The following is a 17,850-nucleotide window of genomic DNA, read 5'->3' as shown; positions in this document are numbered from 1 at the left end:
GGAACACTTTATTGCAGTGCAGGAGTGCTTTTACTTTATTTCAGTGCAGAAGTGATTTTATTTTACAAGAACTTTCCAGGAGCTGAAAGCCTTTATTCCAGAGAACATCCTCATGTGCTGACTCATCGGGTGTGGCTCCCTAGGCCTGGTCTTCATGTGCTGACTCATCGGGTGTGGCTCCCTAGGCCTGGTCTTCATGTGCTGACTCATCAGGTGTGGCAGGCAGGCTGAACTTGGTGGGCGTGGCTTCAGAAGCTCAGCTATATAAGCTGCGCATCCTTAAAACCAGTGCTTCGCGTTACTGTGCACTTGCGTGCAACGTGACGCTCACTGCCGCTTGGACAAGTTTACTTACCTTTGGAAACCAGGCGTTCTCCTGCATACGCACCTCCAGGGTGCTTTATCGCTTCATCTGCACACTCATCTCCTGACATTCAGTGATCTTGATCCCGATGCCGCAGCATCGCACTCCGCATCCACGAAACCTGTGAAGAAGAAGAAAAGCAAGGTTAGAAAATCCGTCCTAGCACTGCGCCGCATTTGAATACCAAGCGCCCCCTAGTTAACAATTTATCAGCTACTGTACCGCTGCAGCTTCGTTCATCATTCCCTCCGCCTGTCTCCCCGAGCTCTGCAGCTTCTGCCAGGCCGGCAACATCACCTGCAAGGAAAGAAAACAAAAGAGCAAACATCAAAAGTGGAATGGACAGAAATACAAGACAACAAACTTTACAATACAACAAAAACAGACGAGGAAAGACAAAGGCAAACGGGAACACTTCCTTGAAGTATAGTGGCTTAGTCGCAGCAGGACTGGACTACCACATGCAAGGGACCAGTGAAGGAACTCAGTCCAGATCATACAAGCACCCCTGCCAGAAGCAGCAGGACGGAGTGCTCATCACAATTAATCAACAGGAGCAGTCCCGAGCAGCATCACCTTGTACAAGAGGGTGGCGTGACCTCTGACGGGCCCATGGGATCAGAGCTCACCCTCGAGTACTTTAAGACGAGATAGCTGCACCTTGAGGAGGATGGGGTGCAGGATTCACTTACTCCAACACCAATCAATAAGGACAACTCAAATGGTTTGGCAAAGGGAAGTCTGTTTAATAACAAGTACAAAAAACGGGGAAACATTAGGAAATCATCAGTGATGCGATCGCCCGTCTCGCTTCAACTTCCACAATCTTCATTCAAACAGCAATTTTTATAGGCAAAAGTCATGATCATTGACGTGTAACACTCGAAAGTTTGTCATGCAAGTCTATTGGTTGGAAAAGGTAACTTAAGTATAGGTACTATAACTGTATATGGTAACGGGTTGTGAGGATTGGATAACTCTTATCGGGTGGGCGTCTATGCCCATCCCTTTACATCACTCGTGCTAGAAGTCACTACAAGTATGAGGTATCGTTGGTTCTACTAACTATAGGACCCTAGATTACTTGGTCCAACACCCCCAAGCATAAATCTCCACTTTAATTAGCAACATGCAGAATGTTCACCCAGATGCAGCATGCCCCAAGATTCACCCTGCCTCCCTTCCATCAATCAGTACTTTAGGGCTATGTGTCAATTAGTTGGCTGAGGATGGCCTCGAAACTGTAGCTTCTTATCAGGGAAAGTTATGGCATCCTCTGTTTTTGGGTGACATCAGACGTTGGTACCTCTTCGCGCTTGGCTGGTCACGTGTCTGTACACTGTGAAGCTGCTTCATTTTCCATCTATTTGCGTATTTGATTCTCTCTTCAGGCTCGCCACCTGCCTGGACCTCCTCATCTCGACCTTCACGGGCAGGCTGCTATGCTCTTAATTTCGATTCTTCAGAGTTGCCGCTCTCCTCCCTTCTTTGGGTTGACCTCGAATTCCTAGGCATGAACTGCTTCTTGCTAAGTTTCAATTCCGCTCTTCCGTCTGGCTTTATGCTGGTATATGAATCCTGGCCTGTTAGGCCCCTACCATCCTGGGCTTAATTCTGCTTTCATGTAAAGAGGACTGCACTTCTATAATGTGCTTCATTGACGTATATATATATATATATATATATATATATATATATATATATATATATATATATATATATATGGTTGGTGCTTGCCGCTCTATTCTTCTACTAGGCATAGCAAGCCGTACTGTTTTCTTAGCTTCTTGCGTTACAAGCCTATGTACAGGCGTTAGCTGGTTGCATAGTATGATCCTGCTTCATGGTTACGTTTCTTTATATTTCAACATCGTCTCTTCTTCTATGTCTGTGATATCTTTATCCATGGCGTTTTCGTCTTAAGTGTGTCATCTTTCAGTTGTTGTTCGTTCATCTGTATGTCTGTCCGGGCCCTCGTGACATCACCATTTGCCTTCAATTAAGGCCCTTTGGGTCTCTTCTGGGACAGTTTGAAAGTAGTCTTCATGTCGTGTCAGCTGTTGGTACGGTTGTCTCAATGGGTATTGTGCTGCCCATGGTTGTCTGGTTATTGGCATGTCAACAGGTATTTCTCTTCTGATGGGCCTGGGCAGAGCCCCAGTGTGGCTCTCTGTTGGTTTATTTGCTCCTCATATGTCACATATCTCGGTAAGTATGTGTCTGGTATTTCATAATGGGTGGATGGAGTGCAGGCCATATCTGGGACCTCCTCTACACTCCCCCCTCTGGTCGGTTCATCGACCACTTCTGCTTCTTCCTGTGTATTCACCTTGCTTGGTTCTTCTGTATTTATTTCTTATTCATCTTCTGGGTTTGTACATGATGGTGCGAAGGAGTGTCTCTTTGGAGTCCACATTTTTATCACTCCTTTCAAGCTTCCTGCTGTTTTTACATGTTCGTCTTTGTTCCAGGTCATTAGCTGACATTGTCCATTTGGGCTACAATAAATCCATTTTCCTCGTACTTTCTTTGTTTCCTGGGATACACAAATTTTGTTCCTTCTGGCGCATATTCGCTGGCCTTCACAAATTCTCTTATTTCTTCATCAGTCAGGTCTCTGGGCTTCCATCCTGGTTTGACATTGATCATGATCTTCATCCCTATGGCTTTCTTCGCAGTTTTCTGGCATTGTGAGATAATTATCTTGATAACACAAAATCCTAATAGTATCATCAGTAGCAGGGCTCCCAGGAACTTGAATATATCTGCCATCCATTGTGGCACCCATGAGGAGAACAGTGTTCCAAACCAGCTGTCGTCATACACTTCGTCAGTTTCATTGATCATCTGGTTCTGTAGCTTCATTAGCATCTCTATGGCTTCTGTCAAGTTTCCATTTTCTTCGTCATGGGAAGGTATAAATGTGCAACATGATTTTCCGATTTTTGCACAAACTGCTCCATCCATCGCTGTGATCATGTCAAGCACATATCTGTTCTGTAGAGTCATCAGTCGGATTGCTCTTAACTCTTCCTTGATTGCATTGAATCCCTTTATTGTCGAGTTGATGGTTTGCAGTAATTCCCATCTGGTGATTTGCAACCACTTAGTATTTGCTCCAACCTGGAATCTTGGCATGATGATCGTTGTGAACACAGATGAGGTGAAGCTGAAGAGCCTGTGCTCATACGGGATTGTATGGAATGCTTCTTCCGATTTGGCAGAAAAGTAATTTTCTCTCTTCCTTCAGGATACCAGTTCAACAGATCTCCTTTTCCTCAGGTGAGCATCTGCTTTCGGAATATTCAGGTTGCTTTTTGGGATCACTAGTGCAGGAACGTGGATGTTCACTATTGTGCATATGCCTCCCCAGTTTTTCAGCAGTCTTATGTATGCTTTGGATCCACACGCCCAGTAATAATCCATAATTACTGCGGTTCTGTGAGTCATTCCTGGAGATTCAAAGATTTGTCCACAGTTCTGATTCTCTCCCATCTTCCTTGTGCCATTGTTACTGAAGCACAATTTTGAGTTTTCCAGTGGCACTTTCTGCAGGGGTCCTCCTCTGTCTTCAACCCTTGTCAGTAATCTTCTGATTTTCGGCCATAAAGGTTTGCACAACCTCTGTGAGTTTTCTATTGCTTCCTTATAGGCTCCAAAGTCCGTCCATGCTCGGCAGATCACCACTCCTTCTTCCCATCCTTCTGGTGAAAGCACTGTTCCCCAAATCTGCATTTGGCCTCTGTTCTTCCAATTTTTTGCCTCTTCTGGAGTTTTTCCTTGGACATTTAGCTTTGGGTTCACTTCCCATCTGATTGCTGATCCTTTAACTCCAGGCTTCTCGTATCTGATCACATGATTCCTTGTATGGGCTCTGTTTCTCTTCTTAATGTCCTGTAAATAATCATCTTCATCGGGGTAATTTGTCTCGGTTGCCCATATCAATGAGGCGTCTTTCCCCATAAACTGTCTTCTGGTGTTGCACATTGCCACCGATTTCTACAGCCACAAAGATCTTGGATTTCCCCATGCTGTATGGTAGGAGTGCACAAACGAAGCATTCTCCTTCTGATTTACTTCTTCCAACTTCTTTCATGTGCTGGTACCAAATGTTGTTTACTAAATGTGCTGTGCTGTCCAGGTAATCGTTCAGTTCACTGTTATATTCATGCAGGCTCCTCTTGATCCTTAGTGTCTTCCTGTAATTTGCTATAACTACATCTCTAAACTCATCTGTGTGGCTTTTCCTTGCTGGAGGACTCTCGCACATGCTGGTCGATGGAGCAGGTTTCCTTATTTGCATCAATGTGGTAGGTGGAGGTTTTGCAATTCTCTCCTTCTCTTCTTGCATTCTTTTCCTGCCCTCTATAAGTGCCTTTATTAGCCACCAGCCTGTCACCGGCCCAGTGCATGGCTGCATCGTGGGCCTGGTAGTTGTTCCTTGTGTTGGAACTTGTGTGATTGTCAGTACAGTCTCTGCGGTTTTATTTTTCAGTTCCTCATGCCGTTTCTTCGCTCTAGCTATAAACGGGAATAAATGATCTATTAACATTTGTGTCTTTGCAGTGAATTCTTCTACAGCTGCTTCTGTCTTTTTAAGGGCTTTTGTTAAGTCTTCTTTCGTTGGCTTTTCTCTGGATTCTTTTCGGTTTCTCTCATTATTTTCTGGGGCTGATTGTTCGGTAGGCAGTCTCGTGTTCTCAATTGCCTTCGCTTGAAGTCCTGTGGCCATTGAAACATGCCCTGGTTTATGTTTTCATTCATTCCGTGCTGAACCTGTCTCCAGCTCTTCTCCTCATTCGTTACCTCAAGTGTGTATGTGTCACTGTTGTTTACATTCATTTTCAGTTCATTCACTTTACCATCAGATTTTCTCTGGACTGGAATAACTATATAGGGTCTGGGTGATATGATATGATATATGATATGATATGATATGATATGATATGGCATTTGTAACGCGCCTATACACAAGTGTTTCAAGGCGCGACGAGGCAGGGAGGGGGGAACAAAGGGAAGACAGACAACGATCCTACTAGGCCAGGTGTCATTCAGACCACGCAAGTGCAGGGGTAGGGGGAAGGGAAAAATGCAAGGGGAAGGGGGAGGGGGGAGTGCAATACAAATAGTAGAATAGAAATAAAATAATAAATAAATAGGGCCAGCTGGTGGCAAGTGCAAGGTAAGTGCAGACAAGTGCTGGGGAGGGGGTGGGGGGGCTGTAGTGATACAGAGACAGTCCCGCAGTGCATGGGTTGCCAGGGAGGCAGTGCAGGTGAAGAGTGACTGGGTCCAGGACCGAGGTCGGTGAGAGTGGCCCAGTTGCAGGATCAGTGCAGTTTTGGTGAAGAATTTAGCAGGGGAGAGGGAGAGAGAAAGCAGAAGCGAAGAGGAAGGTTTTGAGGTGCTTCCGGAACCGGAGATGGTTCTCCTCAAGTTTCAGGGAGGCAGGAAGGCTGTTCCAGAGGGAGGCACCTGCCGCGGAGAGAGATCTACCCCCAGCTCGTTGCTTCGAGAAGCGGCTGACCCTGAGGGAGTTGGAGACGGATGAGCGTAGGGCTCGGGAAGGAAGATATTTAGGAAGAGAGAGTTGAAGGTATTTAGGCCCCAGGCCCCAGAAGGCCTTGTAGACAATGCAGAGGGTTTTGAACTTAATCCTCGCAGCCGCTGGGAGCCAGTGTAGAGATTTTAGTCCTGGAGAGATACGGTCCCTGGGCTTGAGGCCAAGGACAAGTCTCGCAGTTCTATTCTGGATGAGTTGCAGAGGGCGGAGAGTGGAGGCAGGCAGATTAAGATAGAGGCTGTTACAGTAGTCCAGCTTCGAGAGAACCAGGGCTCGGGAGACAGTGAGCTTCTGGGGGAAGGAGAGGAAGGGAAGAATACCTCTGAGGAGGTGCAGCTGGTAATGTGACTTCTTAGAGACGTCAGATATATGAGGAGAGAAGGAGAGTGTGGAGTCGAAGATGACCCCGAGGTTTTTTGCCTTGCAGGTAGGAGCAGGAAGAGGGCCAAGAGAGGCCGGCCAGAGAGCTGCAGGGAAGGAGGGAGTGGGTGTGCCGATGAGTAGGATCTCAGTCTTACTATCATTAAGGCAGAGGTCATTGGCAGCACACCAATCCTGGATAGCAGACAGACAGTCAGAGATGAGGGAGGGAGAGGAGGAGGCCGAGGGTAGCCTGAAAATGAGCTGGGTATCATCCGCATAGCACTGAAAGTTGGGGCAGAGGGCGTCGATGCGGTGGGCAAGGAGTGCCAGATACTGGTTGAACAGCCAGGGAGAGAGATTAGATCCCTGGGGAACGCCACAGGTGGAGAAAAAGATGTCAGAGAGGAAGGACCCAAGTTGGACCTGGGAGGGTCGATTGGAAAGGAAAGAGGTCAGCCACGCCAGAGCCTGACCAGTGATACCCAGGTTATCACGGAGACGGTTGAGCAGGATGGCATGGTTGACAGTGTCAAAGGCAGAAGAGAGATCGAGCAGAATGAGAACACACGGAGTGTTGGAGTCGAGGTTTAAGAGCAGATCCTCACGGATGTTCAGGAGAGCAGTTTCCGTGCTTCTGGCCGCTCTGAAGCCAGATTGATGGTCATGGAGACTGTCAACAGCTTCAGCATGGAGGTTAAGCTGGGAGATGGCCAGTTTCTCCAGGAGCTTGCCCAGGAAGGGAGTGATGGAGATTGGGCGATAGTTAGCCGGACAGGAGGGGTCGGCAGAGGGTTTCTTAAGGAGAGGGTGCACAAGGGAGTGCTTGAGGGGGGATGGGAAGACTCCAGAGGCGAAAGAGTGGTTGCAAAAGTCAGCCAGGGCAGGAGCCAGGGAGTCGATGTGGTCCTTGATAGTTTTGGAGGAACAGGGGTGAATCTGTTTAGACAAGACTTTCATAGATCGGACTTGTCTGGAAAAATCGTCAGCAAAACAAAAGGGGAAAGGCAGAGAAGGAGGGAGGAGGGGTGGCTGCAGAAGGGCCAGAGGAGGAGCAGGGAAGAGAGGGGGGCAGGTGATAGGAGGAGAGTGAGGACAGGATGTCCTGAGTTTTAGAGATGAAGTGGGAGGCCAGTGCAGTGCAGAGGGCCTGGGAGGGGACAGGAGAGGTAGAGACTGCAGCAGGGTTGGCAAGCTCCTTGCAGATTTTAAAGAGCTCAGCCGAGTTGTTAGATGCCGCAGAGATGCGGGCTTGGATAAGGGCTCTCTTCTTGGTGAGAACAGAGAGACGGTATTGCCTTTGGAGCAGGCGGCAGGCCAGTTTGTCAGAGGATGAACATGAAGCACGCCATTTCCTCTCTGCCACCCTGCACTTGCGTTTTAGGGTGATGAGATCCGAATCATACCAGGAGTTACATTTGGCTTTGGGCTTCAGGCGGATTTTCATGACAGGGGCAAGGATATCAAGAGTATCAGATATAGCAGAGTGGAGCAAGGAGGGGGCTGTGTCAGGGTGGGAGTCAGCCGAAGGGGGAGGGGGGGCGAGAAGGTGGCAGCGAAAGCCGCAACTGACACGCGCTTCATGGGTCGAATGACCGAGAAGGTGGGTGGCAATGATGAGGGTGGCTTTGCCTGTGGGGCAGGGAGGGTGCGGTGGGAGGATAGGTGTCACGCCACCTGTCCTGAGGTCTCCTTGCCCGTTACGGCGCTCCACGTCTTGGAGGTTGTATCCTCGCTTCCGGCTTCGGGGTTCGGGGGTGTCCCGGGTCTCGGGCGCTTCCGGGTCTCCTGTGCACGCTGCTTTGCGCATGCGCGGGCGTCCGCTCTCCGCGCTTCGCGCATGCGCAGTGCGCAGGATGCTCGATACTGGGAGGTATGCGGCCCAAGCCTCGTTGTGGGGTATCCAATGCCTGAGAGACGGAACGGCTTGCGTTGCAAGCCTCCCAGGTGTTGTTGGGCCTATTTAAGGAGCCCTGATCCTTTTCCAAACCGCGTCTCAACGCGGTTTGTTCGGATCGTGTCCTTGCTGCCTTGTGTGGAATTCCAGTATTCCTGCTTGCTTCCTTCTTCCCCTGTTCTGCCTGGGGAACCCCTGTCTCTCTGTCCTTGCGCTCCCTCCTTCTAGTTCCCTCCTGTCCCTGAGTCCTCCCTGGCTTCCCTTGTCCTGGTCCCTGCCTGTCCCTCCTTGTCCGCCTAGCTCAGTCATTCCTCACTCCTTCCCACTCCAGTCCCCGTGCTCTTCTCATTACCAGCCTGCCCTGCTTGCTTCCTTGCCTTCGTTCCTGGTGGCACAATCTGCTTCCTGCCTCCGGATCTGCATTTTGCCGGAATACTTCTGAGGACTTTGAACCATCTACGCAGAGGCTCCCCCTGCCAGTGCTTGCACTGTCCTGACGCCACATTAATCAGGGGTGAGCAATACCGTGGCGTTGGGAGCCGGTTCGCCTCCAATCCGGTTCTATTCGGGCTGGGGTTGGGCTGGTTCCCCGTGCCATTAATCACGTCTCTTCGGATCCTCTGACAGCCTGGCCTCATCATCAAGAAACCCAACCGGACGAACAGGTACGCAGCGTTCTCGTGACGCTAGTTACAATAGATTGAGACGCCTGTCTTCTGACACCTCGGACTCTACGATGGAAGAAGATCCGGGTCTTCGTAATGAACTTCAAGCACTTCGTGCTGAGATGGCGGCACTTCGTCAGGAAAACGTAGCCTTACGCCAAATGATGACACAGAATGTTGGTGCCATTCCACAACCCGAAGGTCCCATGGCTCACACGGCTCCCATCAAGTTCGATGGTGATCCCCGCCGTGTGGGAGAATTTTGTAATCACTGCCGTATACACTTTCTCTTCCGTTCATCTCACTTTACCAATGACAAAGCCAAGATCGGATACATCTTGGGCAACTTATCCGGGAACGCGCTTGCCTGGGCAACTCCATTGGTCGTTACCAATAATCCAATCCTGAATGATTTTCTAGCCTTCGAGAAAGCATTCTTGGATGTGTTTCAATCCCCCAATCTGGCTTCAGCAGCGCAGAATCAATTGATGGACATACAACAAGCCAATACCGATATCATCTCTTACATCAGCCGTTTCCGTCAGTTGGCAACAGACTCCTTATGGCCAGAGGTAACGCAGAAGACCTTGTTTCGCCGTGGATTAAGAGAAGAATACAAAGATGAATTGCTACACATTCCGGAACCTGACGATCTACAGAAACTTATTGAACAAGTGTTAAGGATAGACCAGAGGTTGGCCGAAAGAAGAGGCGAAAGACGACGTTTTGAGAAGGGAAACCTCAGACCACTGACCCATCCTACCGGGATGTCAGCACCTTCGGATGCCACCCAAGAACCAATGCAACTGGGAGCTGTAAGGGGCCCATTATCGGAAGAGGAGAAGAAGCGCAGGAGAAGCCTGCGATTATGTTTATACTGCGGGGGTGCTGGTCATTTTCTGGGAACCTGCCCTTTGCGTCCTATCAAGAAAGGGGGAAACTAGAAGACCTGTCGTCTAAGGGAAAGGCTACGACAGGTCCTTTCTTCCTTTCAGACCTTTCCAGCCCTGGATTACAACTGCCCCCAATGCAGCCTGCCGCCCTGATGACTCTGGGGATAACCTTGAAGTGGCTTGATAAAACGATTGATGTCCAGGGTCTATTAGATTGCGGGGCCTCCGGTAACTATATTGATGAGGCATTTGCCATCAACATTGGTATGCCTTTACTTACCAGGAGAACTGTTATACCAGTAGAGGTCATCGATGGTACACCTTTGGCTTCCGGTCCCATCCGGTTGCATACCATCGGCATGCTATTACAGGTCATGGGGCATGAAGAGAGGATAGCCCTCGACGTCATCAAGTCACCTTCGTATCCTGTGGTTTTGGGACTGCCCTGGCTTTTGCGACACAATCCTACGATCAATTGGGAGTCCCGTACTTTGACTTTTGTTTCTGCCTTTTGCCTAAATGAATGTCGCTGCCACAACACCTCCTTGAAGTCTACAACCTTGATCCCTCTGGTTCCAGGGGAGGACTCATCTGCTTTATGTTCTCTGTCCCAGATCCCAAATGTTTACGCCGACCTTTGTACGGTGTTTTCGGAGCCCGGAGAAATACCTCTTCCTCCTCACAGGACGTTTGACTGTTCAATAGACCTGATTCCTGGTGCTGTGATTCCTCATGGGAAGCTATACTCTCTAACGCAGTCTGAAAAACAAGTACTCCGGAATTATCTAGATGATTGTTCAAAGAAAGGTTACATCGTACCCTCCAAGTCATCCGCCGGTTTTCCGCTGTTCTTTGTTAAAAAGAAGGAGGGGACCCTGCGACCCTGTATCGATTACCGTCAATTGAATGACATAACACTCAAGGACAGGTACCCTCTACCATTGATTCGGAACATCATGGAGTCCTTACGTTCTGCCATTATCTTCACTAAATTGGATCTCCGAGGAGCCTACCACCTGGTTAGAATCAAAGAGGGCGACGAGTGGAAGACAGCATTCAAGACACCCTTTGGGCACTACGAATACAGGGTAATGCCCTTCGGGTTGTGTAATGCCCCTGCCGTCTTCCAACGGTTTATGGACAACGTGTTTGGTGATTTGGTGGGCATTTCGGTCTGGGTTTACTTAGACGACATCCTGATCTTCTCGGACGATCCAAAGTTACACGTCTCGCACGTTCGTGAAGTACTTCTGCGATTGTCACGGAATCACCTATACGCCAAAGCCGAAAAGTGCTCATTTCACCAGAATAGCATGGAGTTCCTGGGATACGTAATCAGCAATGCAGGTATCCACATGGATTCGGGCAAAGTGAAGGCTATTCTGAATTGGAAACAACCACATCATTTGAAATCCCTTCAACGGTTTTTGGGGTTCGCCAACTTTTATCGGCGTTTTATCCCGCAGTTTTCACAGTTCACGGCCCCATTGTCACGTCTAACCAGTGTCAAGATACCTTTCCTTTGGGATCATGTGGCATCAACTGCTTTCGAGCACTTAAAGACGGCGTTTAGTACGGCTCCCGTTTTGCGTCATCCTAACGACGAGCTGCCATATGTCATCGAAGCAGATGCCTCCGACTTCGCTGTTGGAGCGGTCCTACTGCAGAAACATCCTACATCTGGCGACGAACACCCTGTGGCCTATTACTCGCGGAAACTAACCTCCAGTGAGCTGAACTACGCAGTCATTGAAAAAGAACTTTTGGCCATCAAGACGGCATTCGAAGAGTGGAGGCATCATTTACTTGGTGGTCGTTTTCCTGTAGAAGTACGTACTGACCATCGCAACTTGCAGTTCCTACGATCATTGCAGTGTCGCACTGCTCGTCAAGCCCGATGGGCCTTCTTCTTCTCTCACTATGATTTCAACATCACATACATCCCTAGCTCCCAGAACCAGAAGGCTGATGCCTTGTCCCGATCTCTGGAAAAAGAAGAAGTGGGGGACAGTTTGAACATGCCTATGATATCTCCCAAACACTTTCTACTAACCTTAGCTCCGCATCTTCAGAGGATCATTCGAGAGACCTTGAGGGATCCAGAACGTATCGACCTGCTGAAGAAACCCCAGATCTGCGAACGCAATGGGTTTTTGTTCTTTCTGAACCGGTTGTACATACCTTCGACTGCTCTTCGCTTGGACATCCTACATGGATTTCACGACTCTCGAGTAGCTGGTCATCGTGGTATCAAGGCTACCCAGGAATTAATCTCCAGACAATTCTGGTGGCCCGGATGGGCCAGGGAAGTGAAATTATACGTGGAAAGTTGTCCTGTCTGTGCTCAGACGAAGACACCCAGAAGAAAGCCTTTGGGGCTCCTCAAGCCTACTGAAACACCTCCCTACCCTTGGCATACTATCGCCACCGACTTCATTGTCGAGCTTCCGCCCTCTGCAGAACACACTTGTGTCATGGTGGTTGTGGACTGTTTCACTAAATACGCACACTTCATTCCATTCATGAAGATTCCAACCTCCTCCCAGATGGCATTGGCTTTTCTACACAACATATATCGGTTACACGGACTCCCTGAGAAGATCATCTCTGATCGTGGTTCGCAATTTCTTTCTTCTTTCTGGCGTCAGTTGTGTACTCATCTGGGTATCCACAGGGCCTTGAGCTCAGGCTACCACCCGCACACCAACGGCCAGACCGAAAGGACGAATCAGACCCTGGAGCAGTACTTACGTTGCTATGCCAATGCCACACAGTCAAACTGGTTAAGGTACCTGGACCTGGCAGAAGTTTCCTATAACAATGCGACCCATGCTGCCACTGGCATCAGTCCCTTTTTGTGTTCAGCTGGACAACATCCCAAGTTGGTTCCCTTCTCACCTGTGGTGTCCAGTTCCGTTCCATCTGCTGATCATTTGGTCTTCAAGATCCAGAAACAACATGACCTGGCCCGGAGAACCCTTACGAAGACACGCGAACGCATGAAGGAGCAGGCTGATAGGGGTCGAACCACGGAGCCCAATTTCCAGGTGGGCGATCTGGTTTGGTTGTCTTCCAAAAATTTACCAGTTCGTAATTTACCCACTAAGTTGGCACCCCGATTCTATGGACCTTTCAGAATTGCCAAACGTTTGTCTTCAGTGGCTTTTCGATTGGTGTTGCCCCGCACTTGGAAAATACACCCAGTATTCCATGTCTCCCTTTTGAAGCCCTATGTGCAGGATGTCTTTGGACGTTCTGGTCCTCGGCCCTCCTCTGTTCTGGTTCAGGGGGTTCCTGAGTTTGAGGTTCAGGAGATCTGTGATTCACGGATTCGTCGGGGTGTACTCCAGTTCTTAATCGACTGGAAGGATTATCCTGCTTGTGATCGCACCTGGGAGCCACACTGTAATGTGCACGCTCCCCGGCTTGTCCGTGAATTCTTTCTTCGCTTTCCCTGGAAACCTGGGGCCCCGGGTCTTTCTGGGAGGGGGCATAGTGCCACGCCACCTTTCCTGAGGTCTCCTTGCCCGTTACGGCGCTCCACGTCTTGGAGGTTGTATCCTCGCTTCCGGCTTCGGGGTTCGGGGGTGTCCCGGGTCTCGGGCGCTTCCGGGTCTCCTGTGCACGCTGCTTTGCGCATGCGCGGGCGTCCGCTCTCCGCGCTTCGCGCATGCGCAGTGCGCAGGATGCTCGATACTGGGAGGTATGCGGCCCAAGCCTCGTTGTGGGGTATCCAATGCCTGAGAGACGGAACGGCTTGCGTTGCAAGCCTCCCAGGTGTTGTTGGGCCTATTTAAGGAGCCCTGATCCTTTTCCAAACCGCGTCTCAACGCGGTTTGTTCGGATCGTGTCCTTGCTGCCTTGTGTGGAATTCCAGTATTCCTGCTTGCTTCCTTCTTCCCCTGTTCTGCCTGGGGAACCCCTGTCTCTCTGTCCTTGCGCTCCCTCCTTCTAGTTCCCTCCTGTCCCTGAGTCCTCCCTGGCTTCCCTTGTCCTGGTCCCTGCCTGTCCCTCCTTGTCCGCCTAGCTCAGTCATTCCTCACTCCTTCCCACTCCAGTCCCCGTGCTCTTCTCATTACCAGCCTGCCCTGCTTGCTTCCTTGCCTTCGTTCCTGGTGGCACAATCTGCTTCCTGCCTCCGGATCTGCATTTTGCCGGAATACTTCTGAGGACTTTGAACCATCTACGCAGAGGCTCCCCCTGCCAGTGCTTGCACTGTCCTGACGCCACATTAATCAGGGGTGAGCAATACCGTGGCGTTGGGAGCCGGTTCGCCTCCAATCCGGTTCTATTCGGGCTGGGGTTGGGCTGGTTCCCCGTGCCATTAATCACGTCTCTTCGGATCCTCTGACAGCCTGGCCTCATCATCAAGAAACCCAACCGGACGAACAGGTACGCAGCGTTCTCGTGACGCTAGTTACAATAATAGGAGAAAGTGATCACTCCAGGAGAGAGGAGTGGAGAGACGGACAGAGAGGGGAAGGTCAGAAGAGATCAGAGCATCAAGAGTGTGCCCTGCAGAATGAGTAGGCCCAGACGGGAGAATAGAGAGTGAGAGAGAGTCGCAGAGGTCACGAAAGAGTCCAGTGGGGGGACAGGAGGCATCCAGGTGTATGTTGAAGTCACCAAGAAAGAGGAGTTGAGTGGTAGAGGACAGGAGTGAGGAGGAGAGGTCAGCCCACTCAGAGAGGAAGGAGGAAAGTTGACCAGGTGGCCGATAGATAGTAGCCACGGTAAGGGAATGGCTAGGAGAGAGAGAGAGTCGGCAGACAAGACATTCAAAAGAGGAGTAGGTCTGCGTAGGAGTGACAGTGGCAGGAATACACTCCGGGAAGATAAGGGCTACCCCCCCCTGCACGGTTGGGTCTTGGCAGGGAGAGGATCTTGTAGCCATCAGGTAGGAGTGTGTCAAAGCTGGTGCTTTTGTGGGACTCATGCGTACACCATCAGGTGGGTGCACTGAAATTGGAACGCTTCGTGCACCAAGAAAAAATGCAGCTCGGATCGTTAATGACAGCAAAATAATGATAAACACAATGCGTAAATACATGATGGTACGGTACATGAGGCAGCACCATTTCCTTCCAAAGAAGCGAGTGCGCCCCTCTGCTTGTGGGAGGACCAGGTTACTGTTCTGGGCCCCATCTTGATCATAACAAAATGTCATTGTTTATTCTTTTCCCCAATTCACTATTGTTCTCGAACAGTTTGTATCATTAAGTGTCTGGTGCTTCACAAGTGTCCCCCCTCTTGCGGGTGACGATTGTCTCTTGATACAGGATGCAGTGTCCTTGCTAGACTATGGAAAAATAGATTAGACTAACACTTTGATAAGTCACTTTTACTGTGTATATTAAAAGTAGGTGAGTCCCCAATTGACCCACCAAATCTGCTTTAGTCCTGAGGACATGCTGGACACTGTTCAATATGGTGAAATGGGAAAAAATGGCAATAAAAACAAATAAAGGTGAAGTTCTTGTCTCTGTTCCCTCAATCAGTCCCTCGGCAGAAGGTTTCACTGGAATCTCCTCATGTAATCTCTCTGAAAGTTGGACAGCTCCACTTGCAGCATGATGCCGTGGAGGAGCGTTCCCATCTGTGAGACGTTAGCTGGATCCCTAATGAAGGTGAGGACGTTCACATCGATTGGTCTCCACACTAGCTCTGGAAAGTCAGCGACTAGACGAAAGAGGATGTTGTGAGCCAGTCGGCTGTCCTCAGGTGACAGGGACATTTGTCCTGCCTTGCTGGGTTCAGGATTATAGGCTCTTCCCTTGACGTGAACAATGCTTGCACTTTCCTGATGCGAGGATTGTGACCCAAGAACTTAGCTTGGTCCACAGCTGGCTCAAGAGTTCTTTGTCTTGGCTTTGCTGCTCATGCGTCCATCTTCCTCGTCATGGAGCTCGTCTGCATGTGCTGAGGTTCTTCCCCGTTGCCTGTAGTTTCTTCGCAGTGGGGTGCAGCTAGAGGGCTTTCTCCGATATAGGGCTTAATGTCATTGAGAAAAATCAATGCTCTCCTGCCTTGCAGGTTTACAGCTGAAGGAGTGCAGTCCTCTACGATGAAAGGGCCATTGAATCTTGGCTCATCCCACCACTTCCTCGTGTGGTTTTTTACTAACACCACATCTCCAGGAAAGACGAGTGGAACACGTAGACCTTGAGCTGGGTCTGTTGTTGCATCTCCTGCTGCGTTTTGTGCTGTGCTGCACCCTTTTCATCATCGCTGCAGTTGGTCTGAAATTACAGTAAGACTGGATGGCATGCAGTTCAGATATTCTTGTAATTTGGATCCCAGGACCTCTCCGGTTGGCTGGGCATCATATCTAGCTCTGTCTCGAGGGGTTAGGGGAGTACTCATTCGCCTTCCTGTGACTATCTTGTGAGGCGTAAGATGATGGTCAGAGCCTGGTTGGTTCCGAAGAGCATACAATGCCAGTGGAAGGCAGTGCAACCATCCCTTCTTTAGAGTAAGCTTCAACTTGGCTATCCTTTCTTTTAACAAGCCGTTGATCCTCTCACAGATACCATTACCTTCTGGATGATACGCCGACGAGAACTTATTCTTTATACCAAGCAACAAGCTAATCTGCTCAAAGACTGAATTTACAAAAGGAGCTCCATTATCTGATCTCATCACTTCACACACCCCCCACCTAGAGAACACTTCCCTCACTAGGAATTTGGCTGCACACGTAGAGTCTGAGTGTGTACATGGACCTGCTTCTATCCATCTAGAGAATGGACATACCCGTTGCACACTTGAATCATGTCGACATAGTCGATATGTAGGTACTGAAAAGGCCCATTGGGCCGGGGGATGACTCCTCTCAGTACTTTTAATGTGTGCCCAGCAGTGAATTGCTGGCAGATTATGCAGTTCACCATAAAGAATGCAACATGCTCATCTAAATTTGGTATAAACCAGTAATCCGCGAGCGTTTCTGATAAATTTTCTTATGACATGTGTAGGGGGTAATGCAATTGCTCCAATGTTATTTTTAGTAGGGCTACAGGCATTACTGGTTTAACAGTGCTGTCTTGCTGCCACAATCCGTCAGAGGGGTTTAAGGAACACCCTTGATATTTCCAAAGGTTCTTCTCGTCCTGCGGTGCCTCCCCTTGAAGCTCCATTAGTTGTGGCTGCCCCATATCGCTATAAGCTTCAGGTGTGGTTCTTGCCACAATCATTCTCTCATGTGTACATGCCACTTCCATTTCCATGATCATCTCACTTTTGGATGCCATTCGCTTGGCTTCCGTGTCTGCTGCGTGGTTTCCATGTGACACAAAATCTGTCCCTTTGGTGTGGGAGGCGCATTTCATGACCACTATGCCCACTGGGAGCTGTAGTTCCTTAATCAGCCTGTTCAATAAGGCTGCATGCTGCACTGGCGTGCCGTCCGCTCGGAGGTAGCCCCTCCTTATCCAGCATGCTAGTTCTGGGTGCACTTTGGACGTCACATATGCGGAGTCACTGTACACCGTTACTTCCTGGTCTGCGTGATTCTCTATGGCGAGTATCAATGCCAATAGTTCTGCAGCCTGCGCTGAATAATGAGATGGTATTCGTGCACTGACGAGTACCCAGAATTCTCCGTTTGCTATGTGTTTCATTACGGCAACGCCTGTATATCTTTTTCCGTTTTCTTGGTCGATTCTCGAAGAGTCGCTGATGAAAACAATCTCTCCTCCCGCCAGGGCATTTTCTCTCACCCTGGGGATTTCATCATAGAATTCTTCATAGTTTGCACAGTCATGTATCGGCTCTCCTTCAGTGACTGGCTCTGCTATGAATGTAGCTGGGTTCACTGTTTTACATCGAAGTATTTTGATCGATGGATTAGATATGATCACTTCATATGCAGAGGCTCTCTGAGACGTCAACGTGACTTTAGGTTTCTCTAAAATAGCGAACAGTGAATGTTCGACGTATAACGTCATGGAACATCCCATCACAATAGTGGTTGCCTTTTCTATGGCGAACGCTGCGGCAGTTACACTTTGTTCGCATGTGAAATGACCTCTCATTACTGGGTCCAGGATCCCACTGTAATATGCCAGGTGCTTGTAACCCAACAAAGTTTTTTGAGAGAGAACTGCTGT

General features: G+C 49.3%; 1 protein-coding gene across 1 annotated transcript in view; it reads right to left on the bottom strand.

The window, feature by feature from the left end:
- Window positions 1-17,850, bottom strand: part of LOC138473484 (deleted in malignant brain tumors 1 protein-like) — a 1,627,178-nt gene that overhangs the window by 39,463 nt on the left and 1,569,865 nt on the right. Inside the window, exon 14 of the mRNA XM_069612128.1 lies at window positions 16,412-16,431. Coding sequence (XP_069468229.1) covers window positions 16,412-16,431 — 20 coding nt within the window. The remainder of the gene's footprint in view (window positions 1-16,411; window positions 16,432-17,850) is intronic.

This window comes from Ambystoma mexicanum, chromosome 8, assembly GCF_040938575.1.
Source record: "Ambystoma mexicanum isolate Mex_15411 chromosome 8, UKY_AmexF1_1, whole genome shotgun sequence".
Classification (NCBI taxonomy): Eukaryota; Metazoa; Chordata; class Amphibia; order Caudata; family Ambystomatidae; genus Ambystoma; species Ambystoma mexicanum.
This window is presented reverse-complemented; position numbering and strand designations above follow the sequence as displayed.